The 23662-nt window shown below is 45.0% G+C and overlaps 2 protein-coding genes across 3 annotated transcripts in view; one reads left to right on the top strand and one right to left on the bottom strand.

The window, feature by feature from the left end:
• The window catches only part of LOC126184787 (uncharacterized), a 355721-nt gene that overhangs the window by 279473 nt on the left and 52586 nt on the right, over nt 1-23662 (bottom strand). The gene's annotated exons all lie outside the window — the stretch shown is intronic.
• LOC126184788 (26S proteasome non-ATPase regulatory subunit 7-like) lies at nt 4042-5411 on the top strand. The gene has a single exon (XM_049927360.1). It carries the CDS (start codon nt 4064-4066, stop codon nt 4937-4939), a length of 876 nt encoding a protein of 291 aa, XP_049783317.1. The 5' UTR covers nt 4042-4063; the 3' UTR covers nt 4940-5411.

Genomic DNA, 23662 nt, shown 5'->3' with positions numbered 1-23662 from the left:
GTTGTGCATCACTAGGGTTCCCAGCACTGCTGAAGATAGACGTTGGCTGTGGATGTTCTATCACAGACACAGTCCCTTTGTCAGTTCAGAGATGCGACTAAACCCGCACAGAGATGTAAACAACCATGCATGAACAGCGCATGTTAGACGGAGGGGGTTCCGACAACCGATCAGTTCCAGTTATTCCACCAGGGAGGAGGTACACGGCTCGTGTTGTCTGTAGTTCAACCATGCCTAGACGGTCAATACCCGGTTCGATCGCGCCCGCACTGTTACTTCGTGCCAGGAGGGCCTCTCAACAAGGAAAGTGTCCAGGCGTCTCGGAGTGAACCAAAGCCATGTTGTTCGGACATGGAGGATATACAAAGAGACAGGAACTGTCGATGACATGCCTCGCTCAGACCGCCCAAGGGCTACTACTGCAGTGGATGACCGCTACCTACGGATTATGGCGCGGAGGAATCCTGACAGCCATGCCACCATGTTGAATAATGCTTTTCGTAGGCCACAGGACGTCGTGTTACGACTCAAATTGTGCCCAATAGGCTGCATGATGCGTACCGTCACTCCCCACGTCCATGGCGAGGTCCACCTTTGCAACCACGACACCATGCAGCGCGGTACAGATGGGCCGAACAACATGCCCAATGGAACGCTCATGATTGGCATCACGGTCTCTTCACCGATGAGTATCGCATATGCCTTCAACCAGACAATCGTCGGAGACGTGTTTGGAGGCAACCCGTCAGGCTGAACGCCTTAGACACACTGTCCAGCGAGTGCAGCAAGGTGGAGGTTACCTGCTGTTTTTGGGTGGCATTATGCGGGGCCGACGTACGCCTCTGGTGGTCATGGAAGGCGCCGTATCGGCTGTACGATACGTGAATGTCATCCTCCGACAGATAGTGCAACCATATCGGCAGCATATTCGCGAATTATTCGTTTTCATGGACGACAATTCGCGCCCCCATCGTGCACATCTTGTGAATGACTTCCTTCAGGATAATGACATCGCTCGACTAGAGTGGCCAGCATATTCCCCAGACATGAACCCTATCGAACATGCCTGGGATAGCTTGAAAAGGGCTGTTTATGGACGACGTGACCCACCAACCACTCTGAGGGTTCAACATCGAATCGCCGTTTAGGAGTGGGACAACAGTGCCTTGATGAACTTGTGGATAGTATGGCACGACGAAAACAGGCAAGAGGACGTGCATCAATGCAAGACGACGTGCTGCTGGGTATTAGAGGTACCGGTGTGTACAGCAATCTGGACCACTACCTCTGAAGGTCTCGCTGTATGGTGGTACAACATGCAATGTATGGTTTTCACGAGCAATAAAAAGGGCGGAAATGGTGTTTATGTTCCAATGATTCTAATGGCTCTAAGCACTATGGGACTTAAACATCTGAGGTCATCAGTCGCCTAGGCTTAGAACTACTTAAACCTAACTAACCTAAGGACATCACACACATCCATGCCCGAGGCATGATTCGAACCTGCGACCGTAGCAGCAGCGCGGTTCCGGACTGAAGCGCCTAGAACCGCTTGGCCACAGCGGCCGGCATGGTGTTTATGTTGATTTCTATTCCAATTTTCTGTACAGGTGGCGGAATTCTCGGAACCGAGGTGATGCAAACTTTTTTTTGATTTGTGTAGTTAGAGTACATCGATATATTGATAGTTCACGGTTAAGCGCAACGTAATGCGACAGAAGGTCAATGCTAACAGTGTTTTCCGGATCACGAGACGGTTCTTCAGCAATTTTTGCCCGAGGGGAACAACTACTGCGAGAAATGTGTAACGGATTTTGTGAAACATATCGTAAAACTAAACTTCGTGTACAACAGGTGATACTGAAATAATCGAGGATGAGAACTGTAAAAACCAAAAGATAGCTTGATATGCCTCGGATCGTCACTTTTGTGTGTTTTAAGATCTAAAATGTAGTTTATGAAGATGCCCTGCGTCGATCTGAAACCGATTTTTTTCCTTCCAAGTAAAGCTACCTTAGCCTCAATTACTGCTTACGGAAAGTAAGCATATATACACCAAGATGTTGAGCTCTGGTAAACGAAGGCAGGATGGGACTGCGACGCAGACAAATTACTTAGGTGATCTGTGGCGTCAAGGTCAGTTGTGACGTCCAAGGAGTAATGCTACAGGAGGCGTACACTGACAACCCGGTTCTCTCTCCTTTTGTTACCTTGGGCTGAGGATCACGTGTGTGAGTACGGTCATCGCGGCTCAGTTATGTTCCTGAACGTATTGTACTCGATTTTGTTGACAAAAGGCTGTAGATACCCATAGCGAACTATACCAAGTTCCCGACCGAGATGACTAGACACAATTTCGAGGGGAACGGATTCCATGCCCGGTCCGAAATTCCAGATTTAAAGTTTCCGTGATTTCCTAAAACACCTAAGTCGAATGTCGCGATGCCACCTCTCAAAAGGGCGCGGGTTGTTTGCTTCCCCAATATTGCCATTCCGAGCTTGTGCTCCGTTTCTAAAGATCTCGTCGTCAACGGAAAATCTCAATCTTCCTTCCTTTCCATTACACCAATTTCAGAGGTGGATTAAGTTCGTCGTAAGCCTGCAGCGTTACAGACACACAATAAAAGCAAATAAAGTAGCTAAGTACGTCATTCTGCGTCACGGATGGTTAAAAAACGTCAGCTAGTACCCCTATTTTAAGTCTCAACAAGAATCTGTGACATCTAATCAGTTCAAATTTCACGCTAGAACTATTTCTGTAAGAAAAGAAAGGAAAAAAGGTGATATTGCAGTGAATCTTCCTGGCAGATTAAAACTGTGTGCCGGACCGAGACTCGATCTCGGGACCTTTACCTTTCGCGGGCAAGTGCTCTACCAACTGAGTTACCCAAGCACGACTTACGACCCGTCCTCACAACTTTAATTCCGCCAGTACCTCGTCTCCTACCTTCCAAACTTCACAGATCTCCTGCGAACCTTGCAGAACTAGCACTCCCGGAAGACAAGATATTGCGGAGACATGGCTTTGCTACAGCCTGGGGGATGTTTCCAGAATGAAAGTTTCACTCTACAGCGGAGTGTGCGCTGATATGAAACTCCCGAGCTGATTAAACTTGTGTGCCGGACCTAGACTCGAACTCGGGTCCTTTGCCTTTCGCGGAGAAGTGCTCTACCAACTGAGATACCCAAGCACGACTCACGCCCCGTCCTCACAGCTTTAGAGCACTTGCCCGCGAAAGGAAAAGGTCCCGAGTTCGAGTCTCTGTCCGGCACACAGTTTTAATCTGCCAGGAAGTTTCATATCAGCGCTCACTCCGCTGCAGAGTGAAAATTTCATTCTGTGATATTGCAGTGTTTGTGTCGTTAAAAAGAACGATGCAACGTCCCTTCGGACATGCATGAACATCCGAAGGAAAGTGCACTGCGGTGACTACAGCCGTTAAGAAATATATAAAATGTATTCGATGTTGCGAATACGAACAACCGTCACCTATATAATGGAATGACGACAATGAAAATTTGTGATGGACCGTGATTCGAACCCGGAATTGCCACTTCATGAGAGCAGTCGCCTTAATCACTTTTTTTGTTGATCTCGTTTTGTTCGTAATTGTTCGTTCTATTTGCTCGTGGCGGACGACCCGTGACGCTTGTTCATGTTCATCGTCGTCCCATTAACTCAGTTTTTTTTATTACAGAGGGCGGCTAACCCTCTCACCGAACATGTTGAGGTACCTATTCGGCAACTTTGGCTATCCGTGCACGGGTCAGGGCTAGATCCAAACTTCCATATGTCGTTGTTCCTGCGTCACAACCTGTACTCGTACACACATTATGTAATTCCCGTACAGGGGAGTACATTTTATTTCAAAGCCGCTGCCTGGTATCGGCAAATAAATATGATATTGCAGTGCCTTTGTTGTTAAGAAGAATGATGCAGTGTTCCTTCGGACATGGCATGGTTGTGGCGCAGGAAGGACGACATATGGACGTTTTGGTCTGGCCATGAGCCGTGCACGGATAGCCGAATCGTAAACTAAGTGTTGTGGACCATTTTAATCGAATGGGAAAAATTGGAAACCAGGAGAGAGTGGTGGGTGTGTTATTAGGATCATGGAGAGCGAAAGGAGTACTCGACGTCTCCAATAGCTTTGCAGTTCCATTTGATGAAGATGAAAAGGACAAATCCGTCTGGTTCCTTGATCATGATTACCTGGAGAACATGTACGGCATGTTCAAGAAAGTTAACGCTAGGGAGAAGATTGTCGGGTGGTACCATACTGGACCCAAGCTGCATAGAAATGATGTTGCAATCAATGAACTCATTCGGCGTTACTGCCCAAATTCTGTCCTTGTGATAATTGATGCAAAGCCAAAAGATCTGGGTCTCCCAACAGAAGCATATCGTGCTATTGAAGAGGTTCATGATGATGGTTCTCCAACATCCAAAACATTTGAGCATGTTCCAAGTGAAATAGGTGCAGAGGAAGCTGAAGAAGTTGGTGTGGAACATTTGTTAAGAGACATTAAGGATACCACCGTGGGCACACTTTCACAACGAATTACTAATCAGCTCCTTGGACTAAAGGGACTACACTCTCAGTTGCGAGAGATACGTAATTACCTAACCCAGGTTGTGCAGGGGACTCTGCCAATTAATCACCAGATAGTCTACCAGTTACAAGACATTTTCAATTTGCTTCCAGACATAAGCCACGGAAATTTTGTGAATTCTTTATATGTGAAGACAAATGATCAGATGTTAGTTGTATATCTTGCAGCTCTAATACGTTCAATCATAGCACTTCACAATCTTATCAACAATAAGCTAACCAACAGAGATGCAGAAAAGAAGGAAGGTAAAAAAGATGATGTGAAAGACAAGGATAAGAAAGATGAGAAGAGCAAGGAAGATAGCAAAGCGGAAAGTAAAATGTGATGTTTGTAGACTTAGTGTTGATGAATATTTTGTTTGTCAACCACTTTGAATTGTATAGGACAAGTGTTCTCATGTGTTGACATGCAAGACTACAAACTCGCCAATACTTAAAACTGAGTGACATTTCAGTAGTGTCGCATAACTGCTACTAGCATCGTGTGTGTTATAACACTATGAAGAGATTAAAAGTCCAACATTTTGCTATTTATTTTATAACTAAATGTTTTGGATGTTCTGGCAGATTTTAGTTGATGAACCTTGGTGAGTGAAGCTAACATACCTTTGTTAACTTTTTAATGTTTGATATGACTAAAATATAACATCATTCACTATGTATTTTTGCAGGCTGATGGTTCCCAGTAAATGATCTCTGAAAAAGTTTGTTCATTTTGTGTCTATTCTGGACCTCTGTAAATTGTGTTACTGTTTGCACTGTTAAAAATAATGACATTTAATAAAGAAGATCTATGAATTTGTACAAGTTAAAAAAAATCGTTTAAGGTGACGCTCGAGTAAAACGGGAAATCAGGGTTCGAGTCCCGGCTCGGCACAAATTTTCATGGTAGTCATTCCCTTATACAGCTGATGGTTGGTTGTACTCGCAACTGTGAATACATTTCATGAAAAAGATAGGTTTGGCAATCTGTCGACGACAAAGTCCTTAGTAAACGGAGTCCACGGTCGGATTGGATGAAGATAGGACGGCAAATCGGCCGTGATCTTTTCTAAGGAACTACCTTGACATGCACATGAAGTGATTAAGGTAAACTAAGAAAAATCTAATTTCGAATGCGAATTTAGTGATTTAATCACTGCATTAACTACTGCGGTCTTTCGTACAAGGAGCAATTACATAACAAAACCAATCAATCCGAAAACTGATTGTTGATCTACGCAGGACACAATGCCATTGTGTACATTATTCACCACTTTATTCCTCCGATACACAAACCAACTTTTGTTGCTTTGCACGGATGGGGTCACAGTTTCACATGAATTAACCAATACGTGCCTTGATGTTCGCCATACGTAAAAAAACTTTTCCCACCGATGTAAAAGGTTTCGGGACCTGTCTTCGTTATCGAATATTCAGAAATTGCCACTCCAGCCTAAAAGCGAATTTTCTGTCCTTTTTTAATTTGTGAGCGCCTTTCGACTTTATACGTTGCATGACGAAGTGTTTCAGAATCGCAAATTAATCGTCGTAAACGAAGCAATTATTAATGATTTACTGAAATCGAAAACCCAATGATAGACGACGAACATGTAAATTCCTGCCATTAGAATGGGAGGAGTCGCTTTCAAATACCGGTCTCTCTCTCTCTCTCTCTCTCTCTCTCTCTCTCTCTCACACACACACACACACACACACACATTTCTCGTTTTTAAGCCTTCATAATTATTCGACTAGTCCTCGACCGCTACTAGTCTTGTGTTAATGTCTTCATCTCTATATATCGACTACACATATAATTCCCAGTTTTGCTTATTCAGATCATTTTCTACTTCCATAATATTCCTCTCTAGAACTTCCTCCAATGTCGACGTACCTTTTCCCCAACATTTTCATAAAACAAATACACTACTGGCCATTAAAATTGCTACACCAAGAAGAAATGCAGATGATAAACGGGTATTCATTGGACAAATTTATTATACTAGAACTGACATGTGATTACATTTTCACGCAATTTGGGTGCATAGGTCCTGAGAAATCAGTACCCAGAACAACCACCTCTGGCCGTAATAACGGCCTTGATACGCCTGGGCATTGAGTCCGAGCTTTGATGGCGTGTACAGGTACAGCTGCCCACATTTCATCAAGAGTAGTGACTAGCGTATTGTGACGAGCGAGTTGCTCGGCCACCAATGACCAGACGTTTTCAGTTGGTGAGAGATCTGGAGAATGTGCTGGCCAGGGCAGCAGTCGAACATTTTCTGTATCCACAAAGGCCCATACAGGACCTGCAACATGCGGTCGTGCATTATCCTGCTGAAATGTAGGGTTTCGCAGGGATCGAATGAAGGGTTGAGCCACGGGTCGTAACACATCTGAAATGTAACGTCCACTTTTCAAAGTCCCATCAATGCGAACAAGAGGTGACCGAGACGTGTGTCCAATGGCACCCCATAACATCACGCCGGGTGATACGCCAGTATGGCGATGAGGAATTCACGCTTCCAATGCGCGTTCACCGCGATGTCGCCATACACGGATGCGACCATCATGATGCTGTAAACAGAACCTGCATTCATCCGAAAAATTGACGTTTTGCCAATCGTGCACCCAGGTTCGTCGTTGAGTACACCATCGCAGACGCTCCTGTCTGTGATGCAGCGTCAAGGGTAACTGCAGCCACAGTCTCCGAGCTGATAGTCAGTGCTGCTGCAAATGTCGTCGAACTGTTCGTGCAGATGGTTGTTGTCTTGCAAACGTCCCCATCTGTTGACTCAGGGATCGAGACGTGGCTGCACGATCCGTTACAGCCATGCGGATAAAATGCCTGTCATCTCGACTGCTAGTCATACGAGGCCGCTGGGATCCTGCAGGACGTTCCGTATTACCCTCCTGAACCCACCGATTCCATATTCTGCTAACAGTCATTGGACCTCGACCAACGTGAGCAGCAATGTTGCGATACGATAAACCGCAATTGCGATAGGCTACAATGCGACCTTTATCAAAGTCGCAAACGTGATGGTACGCATTTCTCCTCCTTACACGAGGCATCACAACGACGTTTCACCAGGCAACGGCGGTCAACTGCTGTTTGTGTATGAGAAATCGGTTGGAAACTTTCCTCATGTCCGCACGTTGTAGGTGTCGCCAACGGCGCCAACCTTGTGTGAATGCTCTGCAAAGCTAATCATTTGCATATCACAGCATCTTCTTCCTGTCGGTTAAATTTCGCGTCTGTAGCACGTCATCTACGTGGTGTAGCAATTTTAATGGCCAGTAGTGTAATAGGATGAAGCACGTAACAGGCTTCGGTTTACTGGTAGAATACTAGGGAAATGCAATCAGTCTACAAAAAAGATAGCTTACAAATCACTTCTGCGACCCATCCGAGAATATTGCTCAAGTGTGTGGAATCTGTACCAGATACGACTATCAAGGGATAGTGAACGTATACAGAGGAAGGCAGCACGAATGTTCACATCTTTTTTTGACCCGTGGGAGAGTATCACTGAGATGTCGAAAGAACTGATGTGGCAGTCTCTTGAAGATAGATGGAAACTATCCTGAGAAAGTCAGTTAACAAAATTTCAAGAACAGGGTTTAAATGGTGACTCTAGGAATATACTACAACCCTCTACATACTGCCCAAAAATGGATCGTGAAGATATGATTAGGTTAATTACAGCACGCACAGTGCCGTTTAAACAATCACTTTTCCTATGCTCCCTACGGAAGTTGAATGGGAAAAGCCCTTATAACTGGTACAGATGGAACTGGTACAGATGGACATGCACTTCACAGTGGTTTGCAGAGTATAGATGTAGATGTAGCAAGAACGACGATTGTTAGAGAGATTGTTTATGCAATGGCGTACAAAACAGCATATTTATTTTACACATGTGGTTAAATACGAAAACTTCCAAATACCACACATTAAACTTGGGGGGGGGGGGGGGGGGGGGAATATTTGCTTCTATCATCCAAGCACAGTACTCGACATTCGATGTCACCAATGATTGTGGGACAATTAAATTCTTGCTGTGACAGATTGATCAGTAACGTAGATAGAGGTCTAGGTTTCATTGGAAGGCGATGCTTTCATTGTTAGTTGGTGAAGATGGCGAATGTGACGTAATGTCAGGAAACCCAGATATGGTTACTTCACCTCTGTATCACATTCATCAGACGTGAAGGATGAACACATCTTTTACGGTAGTATGTTCTGAGTAATTATGAGTCATATAACTCGTGTGGCATGCATTAAATTGCCTCACCAATCATGTGTGATGATAAATTGACTTTTCTGTGACGTTATGTGGCCTATGCTGCGATTGGCTGATATAACCAAACGGAGCAGATGTTGTCAAACTACATTACCTCTTTTGAAAGTTCGGTTAGTAAATTTGATGGTTTCGTATTCAAACTTGCGTGTTTCACATGTATGCTTTGTTTTTGTAATACTGTATTAAAAATCTCTCAAAAACACGTTGGGTACGTTTTCTTGTACAAAATTGCCTGGAAATGTGGAAAAGTACGAAATTGATGCCACCAAGTTAAGTCTTTTGGCACTACTTCTCCATAGACTTTGGTCACGGTTGTCCTTGTTAGTATTTTTTTTCTTAATAATTTTTAACTTCCTTCAGCAGCATCACAGTTCTAATGCTTCCTGTTTCTTCTAGGCTGGTTTCCCCACGCTCAATGTTTCACTCCCATATAATACTGCATCACTTCAGGAACTTCTCGCTCATTCCTGTGTCAAAATGTGACATCAGCAGGACTCTTTAGGTGAACAAAATTCTCGTTGCTTGAGCAAATCTTCTTCTAACACCTTCCTGCATTCTAAGCAGAATAATTGTTTCACTCCTTCTATTACTGTGTATTTTCCACTTTGATTTTCAGCGTGTCGCTATTTTCCTATCTATTACTCTCAATCGCCTTAGTCTCGGTTTTGTTTACCCTGTAGTCATAATTAGTGCTAACTATGCTATCCATTCTAATAAACAGATCTATATTTTCCTTACTACAATCCAGAAGGCCTATCACTGTGGGCTACGTAAAAACACCAAAAACAAGATCTTCGTTTGAGGAACTATAAGTTCTTTCAAATAACTGAAGATACTCGCACATGAAAAGTAAGATGAATTTGAAATGATCTAGTGTTTGGGTCTCCAGTTAGAAGGCGGGGCACAAGCCATATAAAAGTCACTTGAGACTTTCTAAGGGTTGTTGCATCCAGTACACTGGTTTCGCCTGCTACCACAATAATTCAAGTCATTGTATGGAAGAAGGTAAATAGTTCACTGTACACGCAAATGCTTTTACTGCCTAAATGCAGTATCCTGTTAACTCATGAGTGAATCTCGAGTAAAAGGCAAAGAAAAAACCTGCGGTATTATTCGGCTAAGCGTTGTAGCAATTCACTACACGCAGATGGCGACGAGAGAAAGAGAAGGTTTCTGCACTCATTTCAAAATTTTGAACGGAACTAGCTAATCACTGTAATTTCAGTTCTTCGTTATGGCTGAAATAACGCGTTAGTCTCTTAATGACACATCTCCTTCTGACAGGTTAAACTTTCAGTGAAGATATGAAAATTAAAAGATTATCCTGAAGGAAACGTTGTGGCTTAAAATGGTGGTTTCAACACAAGAAGCAGGCCCGACAAGCATGGCACCATAAAATGGTGAAAATAACTTCCACATGACCTGTCACTGCTAAGTACACTACCGGCCATTAAAATTGCTACACCACGCAGATGACGTGCTACAGACGCGAAATTTAACAGACAGGAAGAAGACGCCGTGATATGCAAATGATTGGCTTTTCAGAGCATTCACACAAGGTTGGCGCCGGTGGCGACACCTACAACGTGCTGACATGAGGAAAGTTTCCAACCGATTTCTAATACACAGATAGCAGTTGGCAGGCGTTGCCTTGTGAAACGTGATTGTGATGCCTCGTGTAAGGAGGAGAAATGCGTACCATCACGTTTCCGACTTTGATAAAGGTCGGATTGTAGCCTATCGCAATTGCGGTTTATCGACATTGCTGCTCGCGTTGGTCGAGATCCATTACTGTTAGCAGAATATGGAATCGGTGGGTTCGGGAGGGTAATACGGAACGCCATGCTGGATCCCAACAGCCTCGTATGACTAGCAGTCGAGATGACAGGCATTTTATCCGCATGGCTGCAACGGACGCGCAGCCACGTCTCGATCCCTGAGTCAACAAATGGGGACGTTTGCAAGGCAACAACCATCTGCACGAACAGCCAGACGACGTTTGCAGCAGCATGGACTGTCAGCTCGGAGACCATGGCTGCTGTTACCCTTGACGCTGCATCACAGGAGCGCTTGCGATGGTGTACTCAACGACGAACCTGGGTGCACGAATGGCAAAACGTCATTTTTTCGGATGAATCCAGGTTCTGTTTACAGCATCATGATGGTCGCATACGTGTATGGCGACATCGCGGTGAACGCACATTGGAAGCGTGAATTCCTCATCGCCATACTGGCGTATCACCCGGCGTGGTGGTATGGGGTGCCATTGGTTACGCGTCTCGGTCACCTCTTGTTCGCATTGACGGCACTTTGAACAGTGGACGTTACATTTCAGATGTGTTACGACCTGTGGCTCTACCCTTCATTCCATCCCTGTGAAATCCTACATTTCAGCAGGATAATGCACGACCGCATGTTGCAGGTCCTGTACGGGCCTTTGTGGATACAGAAAATGTTCGACTGCTGCCCTGGCCAGCACATTCTCCAGATCTCTCACCAATTGAAAACGTCTGGTCAATGGTGGTTGAGTAACTGGCTCGTCGCAATACGCCATTCACTACTCTTGATGAACTGTGGTATCGTGTTGAAGCTGCATGGGCAGCTGTACCTGTACACGCCATCCAAGCTCTGTTTGACTCAATGCCCAGGCGTATCAAGGCCGTTATTACGGGCAGAGGTAGTTGTTCTGGGTAGTGATTTCTCAGGATCTACGCACCCAAATTGCGTGAAAATGTAATTACATGTCAGTTCTAGTATAATATATTTGTCCAATGAATACCCGTTTATCATCTCCATTTCTTCTTTGTGTAGCAATTTTAATGGCCAGTAGTGTAATATCCAAGTATGATCAATTCTAGATGCTGTTCTAGCTTTTAGATAACTTATCAGGTACACATGACCGCAGAAATCTAGCGAATTCAGATGAGCGATACTAGGACCTCGACAGGTCGGTGTAGCTCATAGGAAAGCGTAGCACAGGTGCTCGGGGAAATTAAATGGGAATCTCTGGAAGAAAGGTAACGTGTTCCTTACGAAATCTTGTTGGCTAAATTTGGAGCGGAAAACTGCGACACTTGTGCTGCGTCCATGTTATATATCTCGCCTAGGGAAACAATATACAACACTCTCAAGAACTGTGTTCAGTGGCACCAAAAATGGTTCAAATGGCTCTGAGCACTATGGGACTTAACTTCTAAGGTCATCAGTCCCCTAGAACTTAGAACTACTTAAACCTAACTAACCTAAGGACATCACACACATCCATGCCCGAGGCAGGATTCGAACCTGCGACCGTAGCGGCCGCGCGGTTCCAGACTGTAGCGTCAGTGGCATCAGAGTATGTGCATACTGAGGAGTTGCAGTGTTAGTGATTCACCAGTCACGTTCATCAACAATCAGATAGTGCACAGGAGGCATGTCAGTGCACCCTCTGTTTTGACTCCGTAGGCAGTAACAGTGTTTGCAACATTCATTCTAGAATACAACCATGCCCCAGCGGCGAGTATGTACTCCTGTTCAACAGCTTCATCCATTTGAACGGGTTCGCATTGTGGGCCTGTGCGAAGCAGGACGAATGAGGCTCATGTTGGGCACAATGTATGGGTGATGATTCTCACACCTGTAGACCAGGTTATTGGGGCTCGTGTAGTACAGTCGGACGTCACGATCGACGCTTTAGGCGAGCAACGGTGGCCGAACGTCATCCAGAGACGAAGACCCGGCACATGTTGCACCTGCTGTATCATCAGGTAGCATTGGGAACCATCTGCTTGTAGTAGGATTAAGATCACGCGTGTCTGTGGCTGGGTACCACTGACATCACGACGCTGGCAAGTTGTGAAAGAGTTGACTGAAGAGATGAATGGCGTTCTGTTGTCTTCAGTGATGAGAGTAGGTTCTGTCTGATGTTTGGTGATGTTTGGCTTGTGGGGCGCTCAACTGCGAGGTTATCAGCACCCGTACAAAGTCCCAATTTTTCCATAGTCCAATTTTTTCCACAGTCCAATCTAGTCACTGTCACGCGTGATAATGATGATTAAATGAGGACAACACACACACCCAGTCCCCAAGCAGAGAAAATCCCCAACCCGGTCGGGAATCGAACCCCGGACCCCATGATCCAGAGGCAGCAACGCTAGCCACTAGACCACGAGCTGCGGACAGGTTCTGTCTGTATGCGAGCGATGGACATACACTTGTTTGCTTACATCTGGTGAGGTTCCCATTCCGGAGTGCATTCAACTATGGCAAGAGGTCCCATCGCAGGCTCTATGGTGAGGGGGTCCATCAGTTACAACTAGCGGTTACATCTGGCGTTTCTACAGGGTAAAGTAACCGTTATCCGCTACATTGCACAGACTGTTAACCGCATGCTAGTGCCATTTCTTCAACAGGCAGGTGATGTGTTTTTCCAGCAGTGATGTGTTTTTCCAGCAGGACCATGCACGTCCACATACATCTGCTGCGATGAAACGTACTCTTCGTGGTGTATTATCGCGAAATATCGGAGAGAGTGTCACAAAAATGATACAAGATTTGGGCTGGACATCATTAAAAGAAAGGCGTTTTTCGTTGCGACGGAATCTTCTCATGAAATTCCAATCATCAGCTTTCTCCTCCGAATGCGAAAATATTTTGTTGACACCGACCTACATAGGGAGAAACGACCACCACGATAAAATAATGGAAATCAGAGCTCGTACGGAAGGATATAAGTGTTCGTTATTTCCGCGCGCTATACGAGATTGGAATAGTAGAGAATTGTGAAGGTGGTTCGATTAACCCTCTGCCAGGCACTTAAATGTGATTTACAGACTATCCATATAGATGTATAGATGTAGATGTAGAACTACTGCTCTGGCCAGCAATATCACGACCTTTCTGGTCAATATGGTACATGGTAAAGTGGGAACATACTCATTCTCCAGGACCTACAAAAACCATTGTCGAATTGCAACAAAAGGTGCAAGATGCTTGAGATAATCTATTACAGAATTCCATTCGGTACCTTTATAATCGTTTGCATGCGAGAACACGCGCTTGCATTCCTGTCAGATGGGGGTTACACTGAATACTGAGGTGACTGTTGGGGCTCTCTTACTATGCCACGTGTGTTTCATTTGGTCTGAACTTCTTACCGTATACTCCAACAACGATAAGCTACCTGTCATCTCATTTAATAAAATGACCTTGTCCTTGAAGGGTTGAATTTTTTTTCCCGGCAATGTATGTTCGAAGGGACTTCAGAAAGTAAGTTAACATATCGTCTCACGCTATGATCATCGCGCAGTGAGAATGGTGCATTTTCAGAAGAGAGTAGCCTACATATCCCGGGTTTTCTGCAGACAGAGTTCTGCTGCAGTACGGGTAACAGATGCGTCACAGTGGGGCTGCGAAGTACCCTCCACCATTCACTGCACAATGACTTACGGATTATACAGAGTGTCTAAAAAAAGTTGTTACATATTCTTACAGGAGACAGTATTGGTAAAAACTAGAAGAATAGTTTCTATAATGATATGCGCAGAAATCAATACCTGTTGAGATATGGGACAAGCAGTCCTGTTACGCAGAAGTAGGCACTACAGGCAGTGCTGCATGTGGTTACCACACATCTTGACCCCCTTCAGCCCTTCTTCGCAGTGAACCACGCATTCTTTCAAATACACCTGACTTCATTCGGACTGGGCCACATGCGTTGGTACAAATGGCTCTGAGCACTATGGACTTAACTGCTGTGGTCATCAGGCCCCTATAACTTAGAACTACTTAAACCTTACTAATCTAAGGACATCACACACATCCATGCCCGAGGCAGGATTCGAACCTGCGACCGTAGCGGTCACGCGGATCCAGACTGTAGCGCCTAGAACCGCACGGTCACTCAGGCCGGCCACATGCGTTGGTCACACGCTCGTGTAACATCTGCGTATTGTCGTTGGGCGGTTGGTGAGTATCACTGACTTTTCCTCTACGAATTACGAGTACTATTGGAGGACATTAACCCTGCGGAAAGACAACGACTGTGTCTAGTGCACCACTCCATTTTGTAAGGATCGTGCGACCTTGCCTCATAGCAACATTACATGGGCAACGGGCTGATTGAAGAGGTCCGGCAGCTTGGCCTCCCCCGTTCACCGGACCAGCATCCGTTGGATTTCTGGCTGGGAGGTTATTTAAAGGTATTGGTTTACGCCCAACTCATCGATAGAGTGCAGACGTTAGAGAAACGTGTGACCGTGCATGTGGGGCAATCCAAATGGAGCCAAGTGTAGCCACATGCAACACAGACAGATGGAATGAGGAGGCAGAATGGCTCGTATCAAAATTTATACTGGTTTGCGGACATAACATTATAAGAACTTTTCTTCTAGTTCTCATCAGTATTATCTCCTGTAGGAATACGTGACACTTTTTAAACACCCTGTATAGCTAGATGAAGATGTACACTGATGAACCAAAGCATTATGACCACTGCTCAACGCGACGTTGGATGCCGCCTTGTGCCGTTGCGGGCAGGTGACAAGGTAACATAAGTATGTAAGCGTAGCAGATACGGACGGGGATCACCCTAGGGAAGATATGCGCTGCAAATGGGAAAATTCATTGAGATAAGCGACTCTGACAAAGGACAGATTATTACTGTGCGGATCGTGTGAACGAGTATCTCGAAAACGGCGAAGCTATTCGAATATTCATGTGCTACTGTCGTGAGCATTTTATTATTACTGTGCAGATCATGTGAACGAGTATCTCGAAAACGGTGAAGCTGTTCAAATATTCATGTGCTACTGTCTAAAATCATTGGGGGAAGTGGCAACAAAACGACTATTCACGTTGGTGAGTAGAATATATGAGTCTGGCGATATACCATCTGACTTTCGGAAAAGCATCATCCACACAATTCCGAAGACGGCAAGAGCTGACAAGTGCGAGAATCATCGCACAATCAGTTTAACAGCTCATGCATCGAAGCTACTTACAAGAATAATATACAGAAGAATGGAAAAGAAAATTGAGAATGCGCTAGGTGACGATCAGTTTGGCTTTAGGAAAAGTAAAGGGACGAGAGAGGCAATTCTGACGTTACGGCTAATAATGGAAGCAAGGCTAAAGAAAAATCAAGACACTTTCATAGGATTTGTCGACCTGGATAAAGCGTTCGACAATATAAAATGGTGCAAGCTGTTCGAGATTCTGAAAAAAGTAGGGGTAAGCTATAGCGAGAGACGGGTCATATACAATATGTACAACAACCAAGAGGGAAAAATAAGAGTGGACGATAAAGACGAAGTGCTTGTATTAAGAAGGGTGTAAGACAAGGCTATAGCCTTTCGCCCCTACTCTTCAATGTGTACACCGAGGAAGCAACGATGGAAATAAAAGAAAGGTTCAGGAGTGGAATTAAAATACAAGGTGAAAGGATATCAATGATACGATTCGCTGATGACATTGCTATCCTGAGTGAAAGTGAAGAAGAATTAAATGATCTGCTGAACGGAATGAACAGTCTAATGAGTACACAGTATGGTTTGAGAGTAAATCGGAGAAAGACGAAGGTAATGAGAAGTAGTAGAAATGAGAACAGCGAGAAACTTAGCATCAGGATTGATGGTCACGAAGTCAATTAAGTTAAGGAATTCTGCTACCTAGGCAGTAAAATAACCAATGACGGCCGGAGCAAGGAGGACATCAAAAGCAGACTCGCTATGGCAAAAAAGGCATTTCTGGCCAAGAGAAGTCTACTAATTTGAGGAAGAAATTTCTGAGGATGTACGTCTGGAGTACAGCATTGTATGGTAGTGAAACATGGACTGTGGGAAAACCGGAACAGAAGAGAATCGAAGCATTTGAGATGTGGTGCTATAGACGAATGTTGAAAATTAGGTGGACTGATAAGGTAAGGAATGAGGAGGTTCTACGCAGAATCGGAGAGGAAAGGAATATGTGGAAAACACTGATAAGGAGAAGGGACAGGATGATAGGACATCTGCTAAGACATGAGGGAATGACTTCCATGGTACTAGAGGGAGCTGTAGAGGGCAAAAACTGTAGAGGAAGACAGAGATTGGAATACGTCAAGCAAATAATTGAGGACGTGGGTTTCAAGTGCTACTCTGAGATGAAGAGGTTAGCACAGGAAAGGATTTCGTGGCGGGCCGCATCAAACCAGTCAGTAGACTGATGAAAAAAAAAAAAAACTGTCGTGAACATCTACGGAAAGAGATGGGCGCTAAATGGTTGGACGTCCACGACTCTTTACAGAACGTTTGGTTCAGAGGCTTGTCTGCTCGGTAAAGTAGGATAGATGGTGATTTATGGCAGCTCTGCCGAAAGAGCACAATGGTGGTGAACGTACAAGTGTTTCGGAGCACACCGTCATCGTACATTGTTGAACATGGAGCTCCGCAGCAGACCACCCTTACGTGTTCATACTGTGTGTTGACCCAACGACATCGTCAATTGCGGTTGCAGTGGGCACGGGACCATCGGGATTCGATCGTCGATTAATGGAAACGAGTCGGCTCTTCGGGTGAATCACATTTTTGCTACACTAGGTCGATAGTCGTCTCCACAAACGCTGTCATCGACTGAACGGCGGCTCGAAGCGTGTAGCGCGCCATGGGCGCAGGCTGGTGGGAGCAATATTATGCTATGGGAGACATTCTCTCCCGCTTGCGTGGGACCTGTGGTAGTAATCGAAGACACGCTGACAGCTGAGAACCACGCGCATCCCTTCATGCTCGATTTCTTCCCCGACGACGATGTCATCTTTCAGCAGTGTCATTGTCTGTGTATCGGAACCAGAGCCATGCTACAGTGGCTTGAGGAGCCTTATAGTGAGCTCACGTTGGTGACTCGACGACAAAATCCGCCTGATGTAAATCCTATGGAACCCATCTCGGTCGCTATTGGACGTCATCACCGTGTACGCAAATCAGCGGCCCATTATTAACGCGATTACTTGACCTGTGCGTAAACATCTAATGCCACATACCTCCACAAACCCACCAACAAACTGTCGGAGCCCTGATACGCAGCATCAGTGATGTATTTCGTTCCAAAGACGGACAAACAAGCTATTAAGCAGGTCGTCATAATGTTTTAGCTCATCACTGTATACTATTTCGTCTCTCTTCTCTGTTACAGTACTGCCTTCAGCCCTACACCCAAATCAGTAGCTGTCAGATATACTGGGTGTTACAAAAAGGTACGGCCAAACTTTCAGGAAACATTCCTCACACACGAAGAAAGAAAATATGCTATGTGGACATGTGTCCGGAAACGCTTACCTTCCATGTTAGAGCTCATTTTATTACTTCTCTTCAAGTCACATTAATCATGGAATGGAAACACATTGCAGCACATTGCAACAGAACGTACCAGCGTGACTTCAAACACTTTGTTACAGGAAATGTTCATAATGTCCTCCGTTAGCGAGGATACATGCATCCATCCTCTGTCGTATGGAATCCCTGATGCGCTGATGCACCCCTGGAGAATGGCGTGTTGTATCACAGCCGTCCACAATACGAGCACGAAGAGTCTCTACATTTGGTACCGGGGTTGCGTAGACAAGAGCTTTCAAATGCCCCCATACATGAAAGTCAAGAGGGTTGAGGTCAGGAGAGCGTGGAGGCCATGGAATTGGTCCGCCTCTCCCAATCCATCGGTCACCGAATCTGTTGTTGAGAAGCGTACGAACACTTCGACTGAAATGTGCAGGAGCTCCATCGTGCATGAACCACATGTTGTGTCGTACTTGTAAAGGCACATGTTCTAGCAGCACAGGTAGAGTATGCCGTATGAAATCATGGCGGTAAATCGAGGAAGTACAGTACATACCGACGAAACTAAAATGACCTCTAACATGGAGATTAAGCGTTTCCGGACACATGTCCACATAACATCTTTTCTTTATTTGTGCGTGAGGAATATTTCCTGAAAGTTTGGCGGTACCTTTTTGTAACACCCTGTATACTGTACATATCACGAGGTAGCAATACAATGACAGTGGTCATTTTGTCCATTACTATACTGGTAACAACGTACTCATATTTCGTTTGAACTGATACAACATTTTTTTCGCTTGTACAGTTTTATGTTTCTCTCAAATATTACTAGTTTGGATTATGTTAAGCTAGAGAAAACTGTATAGAGGTGCTATTACAATGAAGAAAGCATGACTTACATTAGCAGAACAACGTTGTCGATGTTCTGACGTGTTTGCCTGCAGCTTGAACAGCGCCTACAGAAGGAGCGCTTCTGGGAGGGAGCAGAGCGCTCGTCGGCCACACGTGTGGACTCAGTTGCGTAACTTGGACAGGGGCTCAGTTACCTGTCGACCACCCAGCTTCAGGTTCCAGCAGGTCTTCTGGAGCCCCCCTCTCATGGTGCCGATCAGTAGCTCACTGCCAGCTTATAACTACACTACTGGCCATTAAAATTGCTACACCACGAAGCTGATGTGATACAGACGTGAAATTTAAATGCCAGGAAGAAGATGCTGTGATATGCAAATGATTAGCTTTTCAGAGCATTCACACAAAGCTGGCGCCGGTGGCGACACCTACAACGTGCTGACATGAGGAAAGTTTCCAACCGATTTCTCATACACAAACAGCAGTTGACCGGCGTTGCCTGGTGAAACGTTGTTGTGATGCCTCGTGTAAGGAGGAGAAATGCGTACCATCACGTTTCCGACTTTGATAAAGGTCGGATTGTGACCTATCGCGATTGCAGTTTATCGTATCGCGACACTGCTGCTCACGTTGGTAGAGATCCAATGACTGTTAACAGAATATGGAATAGGTGGGTTCAGGAGGGTGATACGGAACGCCGTGCTGGAACCCGACGGCCTCGTATCACTAGCATTCGAGATGACAGCCATTTTATCCGCATGGCTGGAACGGATCGTGCAGCCATGTCTCGATCCCTGAGTCAACAGATGGGGATGTTTGAAGACAATAATCATCTGCACGAACAGTTCGACGACGTTTGCAGCAGCATGGACTATCACCTCGGAGACAATGGCTACGGTTACTCTTGACGCTGCATCACGGGACAGGAGCGCCTGCGATGTTGTACTCAACGACGAACCTGGGAGCACCAATGGCAAAACGACATTTTTTCGGATCAATCCAAGTTCTGTTTACAGCATCATGATGGTGGCATCCGTGTGTGGCGACATCGCGGTGAACGCACGTTGGAAGCGTGTATTTGTCATCGCCATACTGGCGTATCACCCGGCGTGATGGTATGGGGTGCCATTGGTTACGCGTCTCGGTCACCTCTTGTTCGCATTGACGGCACTTTGAACAGTGGACGTTACATTTCAGATGTGTTACGACCCGTGGCTCTACCCTTCATTCGATCCCTGCGAAACGCTACATTTCAGCAGGATAATGCACGACCGCATGTTGCAGGTCCTGTACGGGCCTTTCTGGATACAGAAAATGTTCGACTGCTGCCCTGACCAGCACATTCTCCATATCTCTCACCAACTGAAAACGTCTGGTCAATGGTGGCCGATCGACTGGCTCGTCACAATACGCCAGTCACTACTCTTTATGAACTGTGGTATCGTGTTGAAGCTGCATCGGCAGCTGTACCTGTACACGCCATCCAAGCTGTGCTTGACTCAATGCCCAGGCGTATCAAGGCTGTTATTACGGCCAGAGGTGGTTGTTCTGGGTACTGATTTCTCAGGATCTATGGACCCAAATTGCGTGAAAATGTAATCATGTGTCAGTTCTAGTATAATATATTTGTCCAATGAATACCCGTTTATCATCTGCATTTCTTCTTGGTGTAGCAATTTTAATGGCCAGTAGTGTACCAGTTCCAACTTATTTTCCATTTTTCTTTGGCTGATTGTTTCGTTGAAACATGGTCTTTTTACCTATTTCATCTTCTGCTGCCTTCACTACCTCATCTGTCAAAGCTACCCATTCTTCATCTACTGTATGCTTTCCCCCGCTTCAGTCAATCGTTGCCTAATGCTCCCTTTGAAATTCTCAACAATCTCTGATTCTTTTTAATTACTCATGTCCCGTCTCCTTAATTCCCTACCTTTTTGCAATCTATGCAGTTTTCATCTACAGTTCATAAGCAATAAATTATGGTCCGAGTCCCGATCTGTCCCTGGAAACGTTATAAAATCTAGTTCCGAAATCTCTGCCTTACCATCATATAGTCAATCCGGAAACTTCCGATGCCTCCAGGTATCTTCTACGTATACAGTCTTGTTTCATGATTCTTAAACCATGTGTTAGCGATGATTAAGTTATGCTCTGTGCCAACTTCTACCAGACGTTGTCCTCTTTCATTGCTTACCCCCAGTCCATATTCTCCTACTATATTTCCTTCTCTACCGCTTCCTGCTACCGAATTCTATTCACTCATCACAATTAATTTTTCCTCCACCTTAACTCTCTGATAACTTTTTTTTTTTTAAATTTAGCTTCCAGTCTCTTCAAATGGCTCTAAGGACTATGGGGCTTAACATCTGAGGTCATCAGTCCCCTAGACTTAGAACTGCTTAAACCTAACTAATCTAAGGACATCCCACATATCCATGCCCGAGACAGGATTCGAACCTGCGACCGTAGCAGCAGCGCGGTTCCGGACTGAAGCGCCTAGACCCGCTCGGCTACAGCTGCCGGCTCAGTCTCTTCAATAACGTGGAGCTAGTTCCATATAAGCTTACCTGAGTACTACTGTGCTTAGCTACAATAATGCTACAATAATGCATTCGCAACAGTGTTCATTGTAGCTTAGCCGCATCCTTATTTTCTTATTCATCATTAGATATACTTCTGCATTACCTTTATCTGATTTTGTATTTATAGCCCTGTATTCACCATGCCAAAACTTCTCTTAAACCTGGCACTGCACTTCACTACTCCCCACTATCTCTAACTTCTACCACCCACTTCCTTTTTCAAATTTTCAAACCTATCTACCCCATGGATGGATCTAACATTCTACGCTCCGGCCCGCAGAATACCAGTTTCGTTCCTCTTGAGTAGTTCCCGCGCGAAGATCCGAATCGGGGACTATTTCACCTCCGGAATATTTTACCCAAGAGGATGCCATCATCATTTACCCATACAGTATTGCTGCATGTCCTCGGGAAAACTAACGGTTATTATTTCCCTTGCTTTCAGCCGCTCTCAGTACCAGAACAGCAAGGCCATGTTGGCTGATGTTACGAGGCCAGATCAGTCAATCAGTTATCCCTGAAACTACCCCTCGACCGATGGCCTTTCTAGTCTGGTCCCTTCAACCCTCCCCCCCCCCCCTCCAGATACCCATCCGTTATTGTCACACCTATGGTACGGCTATCTGTATCGCTGAAGCACGCTAGTCACCTCACCTCGGCAATGTCTGTGGTCCATGGTTAGCGCAGAAATGTACAAACGGTTTTCTTCCCACGCTTCATCAGCCAATGTTTAGGGAAAATCCCCTAATATATAAAAAAAGAATCATCCGTCCACACTTCGCAGTGCCTCGCAAAGTATAAATGTAGATGTAAATGAGGCAATATCCTTGTCGTGGGTTGTCTATTTTTAGGTACACGCTCAAACCTCCAACTCTTCACGTGGACTGTGATTATGCAGGTCCGCGGAGGTGGTGTCCCTAATGTGTCTTTATGTCAGGGCTTCATCCCAGAAGACAGTGCTTGAGACTACGAGGCTCATGACATGGAAGAATGTTTTTAACAGCAGTCAATTCGGTGCTTATAGTGTACAACTGTAATCTGCCCTCCTGATTCCTATACAGAATGATTGATGCAGTCCTTACCTGCAAACACCTACCTCACCAATAGCTGTTTTTCAAGAAGACTGGCTAAGAACTTCCAATACAAATGATAAACATCATAACAGTTTCACATTTATTTATTATGGCACAGGAATGCGAGTAAGAAGGTATGTAGGGCTAACAGACAGGATATCAGATAAAGTTCGGTTGCTTCAAGGATTTACGTTGAGGTCATATATTTTGTATCTGGTTATCGATGTATTATCAGCAGACGTTAGAGAGTAAGCTCCTTGGTGTACGATGTTCGCAGGCGACAGCGTCTTGTGGCACCAACAAGGATGAGCTGCAAATGAAACTGGATAGTTTGAGAAACGCTTTGGAAGACAGAGGAATGAAAATCAGCAGGAAGAAAACGGAGTACATATGCCTAGGAGGACAATGGGAAGAAATAATCCAGCTGGATAGCCCATGACCAGCTAAAAACTACCTAATCAAAAACAGCCTACAAGACGAAAACCAGTCACGATTCCGTAAACATTGCAGCACAACATCCGGCTTAATAAAGGTTACAGATGACCTGAAGCTTGCCAGTGATGCACAAGAGGCGACTATCATGAGCTTTTTAGACTTCAGCAAAGCCTTTAACACTGTCGACTTCGACATTTTACTTGCTAAATTTGGCAGCCTAAACTCGGGAAGTGCTAGCACTTCATACCTGACGCTTTACCAGCAATGCGTCGCGTCCGGCACGATAAAGTCCCATAGCAGTATCAGGCGTCCCCCAGATTTCGGAATTAGGTCCTTTACTCTTTCATTGTATGGCAGTGGAGTGTCATCAGTTTTGTCCTACAGCAAAGACCACATGTACGCTAATGACCTCTATTTTTATCTAAGTGTAAAACCAATAAACCTGAAGACAGCTATTGAGAATCTCAGTACCGACCTGTGTGCACTATCAAAATGGGCACAGATTATAGGGTTGAAGCTCAGTCCATC

The sequence above is a fragment of the Schistocerca cancellata genome, chromosome 4, assembly GCF_023864275.1.
Source record: "Schistocerca cancellata isolate TAMUIC-IGC-003103 chromosome 4, iqSchCanc2.1, whole genome shotgun sequence".
Lineage (NCBI taxonomy): Eukaryota > Metazoa > Arthropoda > Insecta > Orthoptera > Acrididae > Schistocerca > Schistocerca cancellata.
This window is presented reverse-complemented; position numbering and strand designations above follow the sequence as displayed.

Excerpts from the sequence above, each read along its gene's own strand:
- LOC126184788 (XM_049927360.1), top strand. The coding sequence starts at position 4,064 with ATGGGAAAAATTGGAAACCAGGAGAGAGTGGTGGGTGTGTTATTAGGA.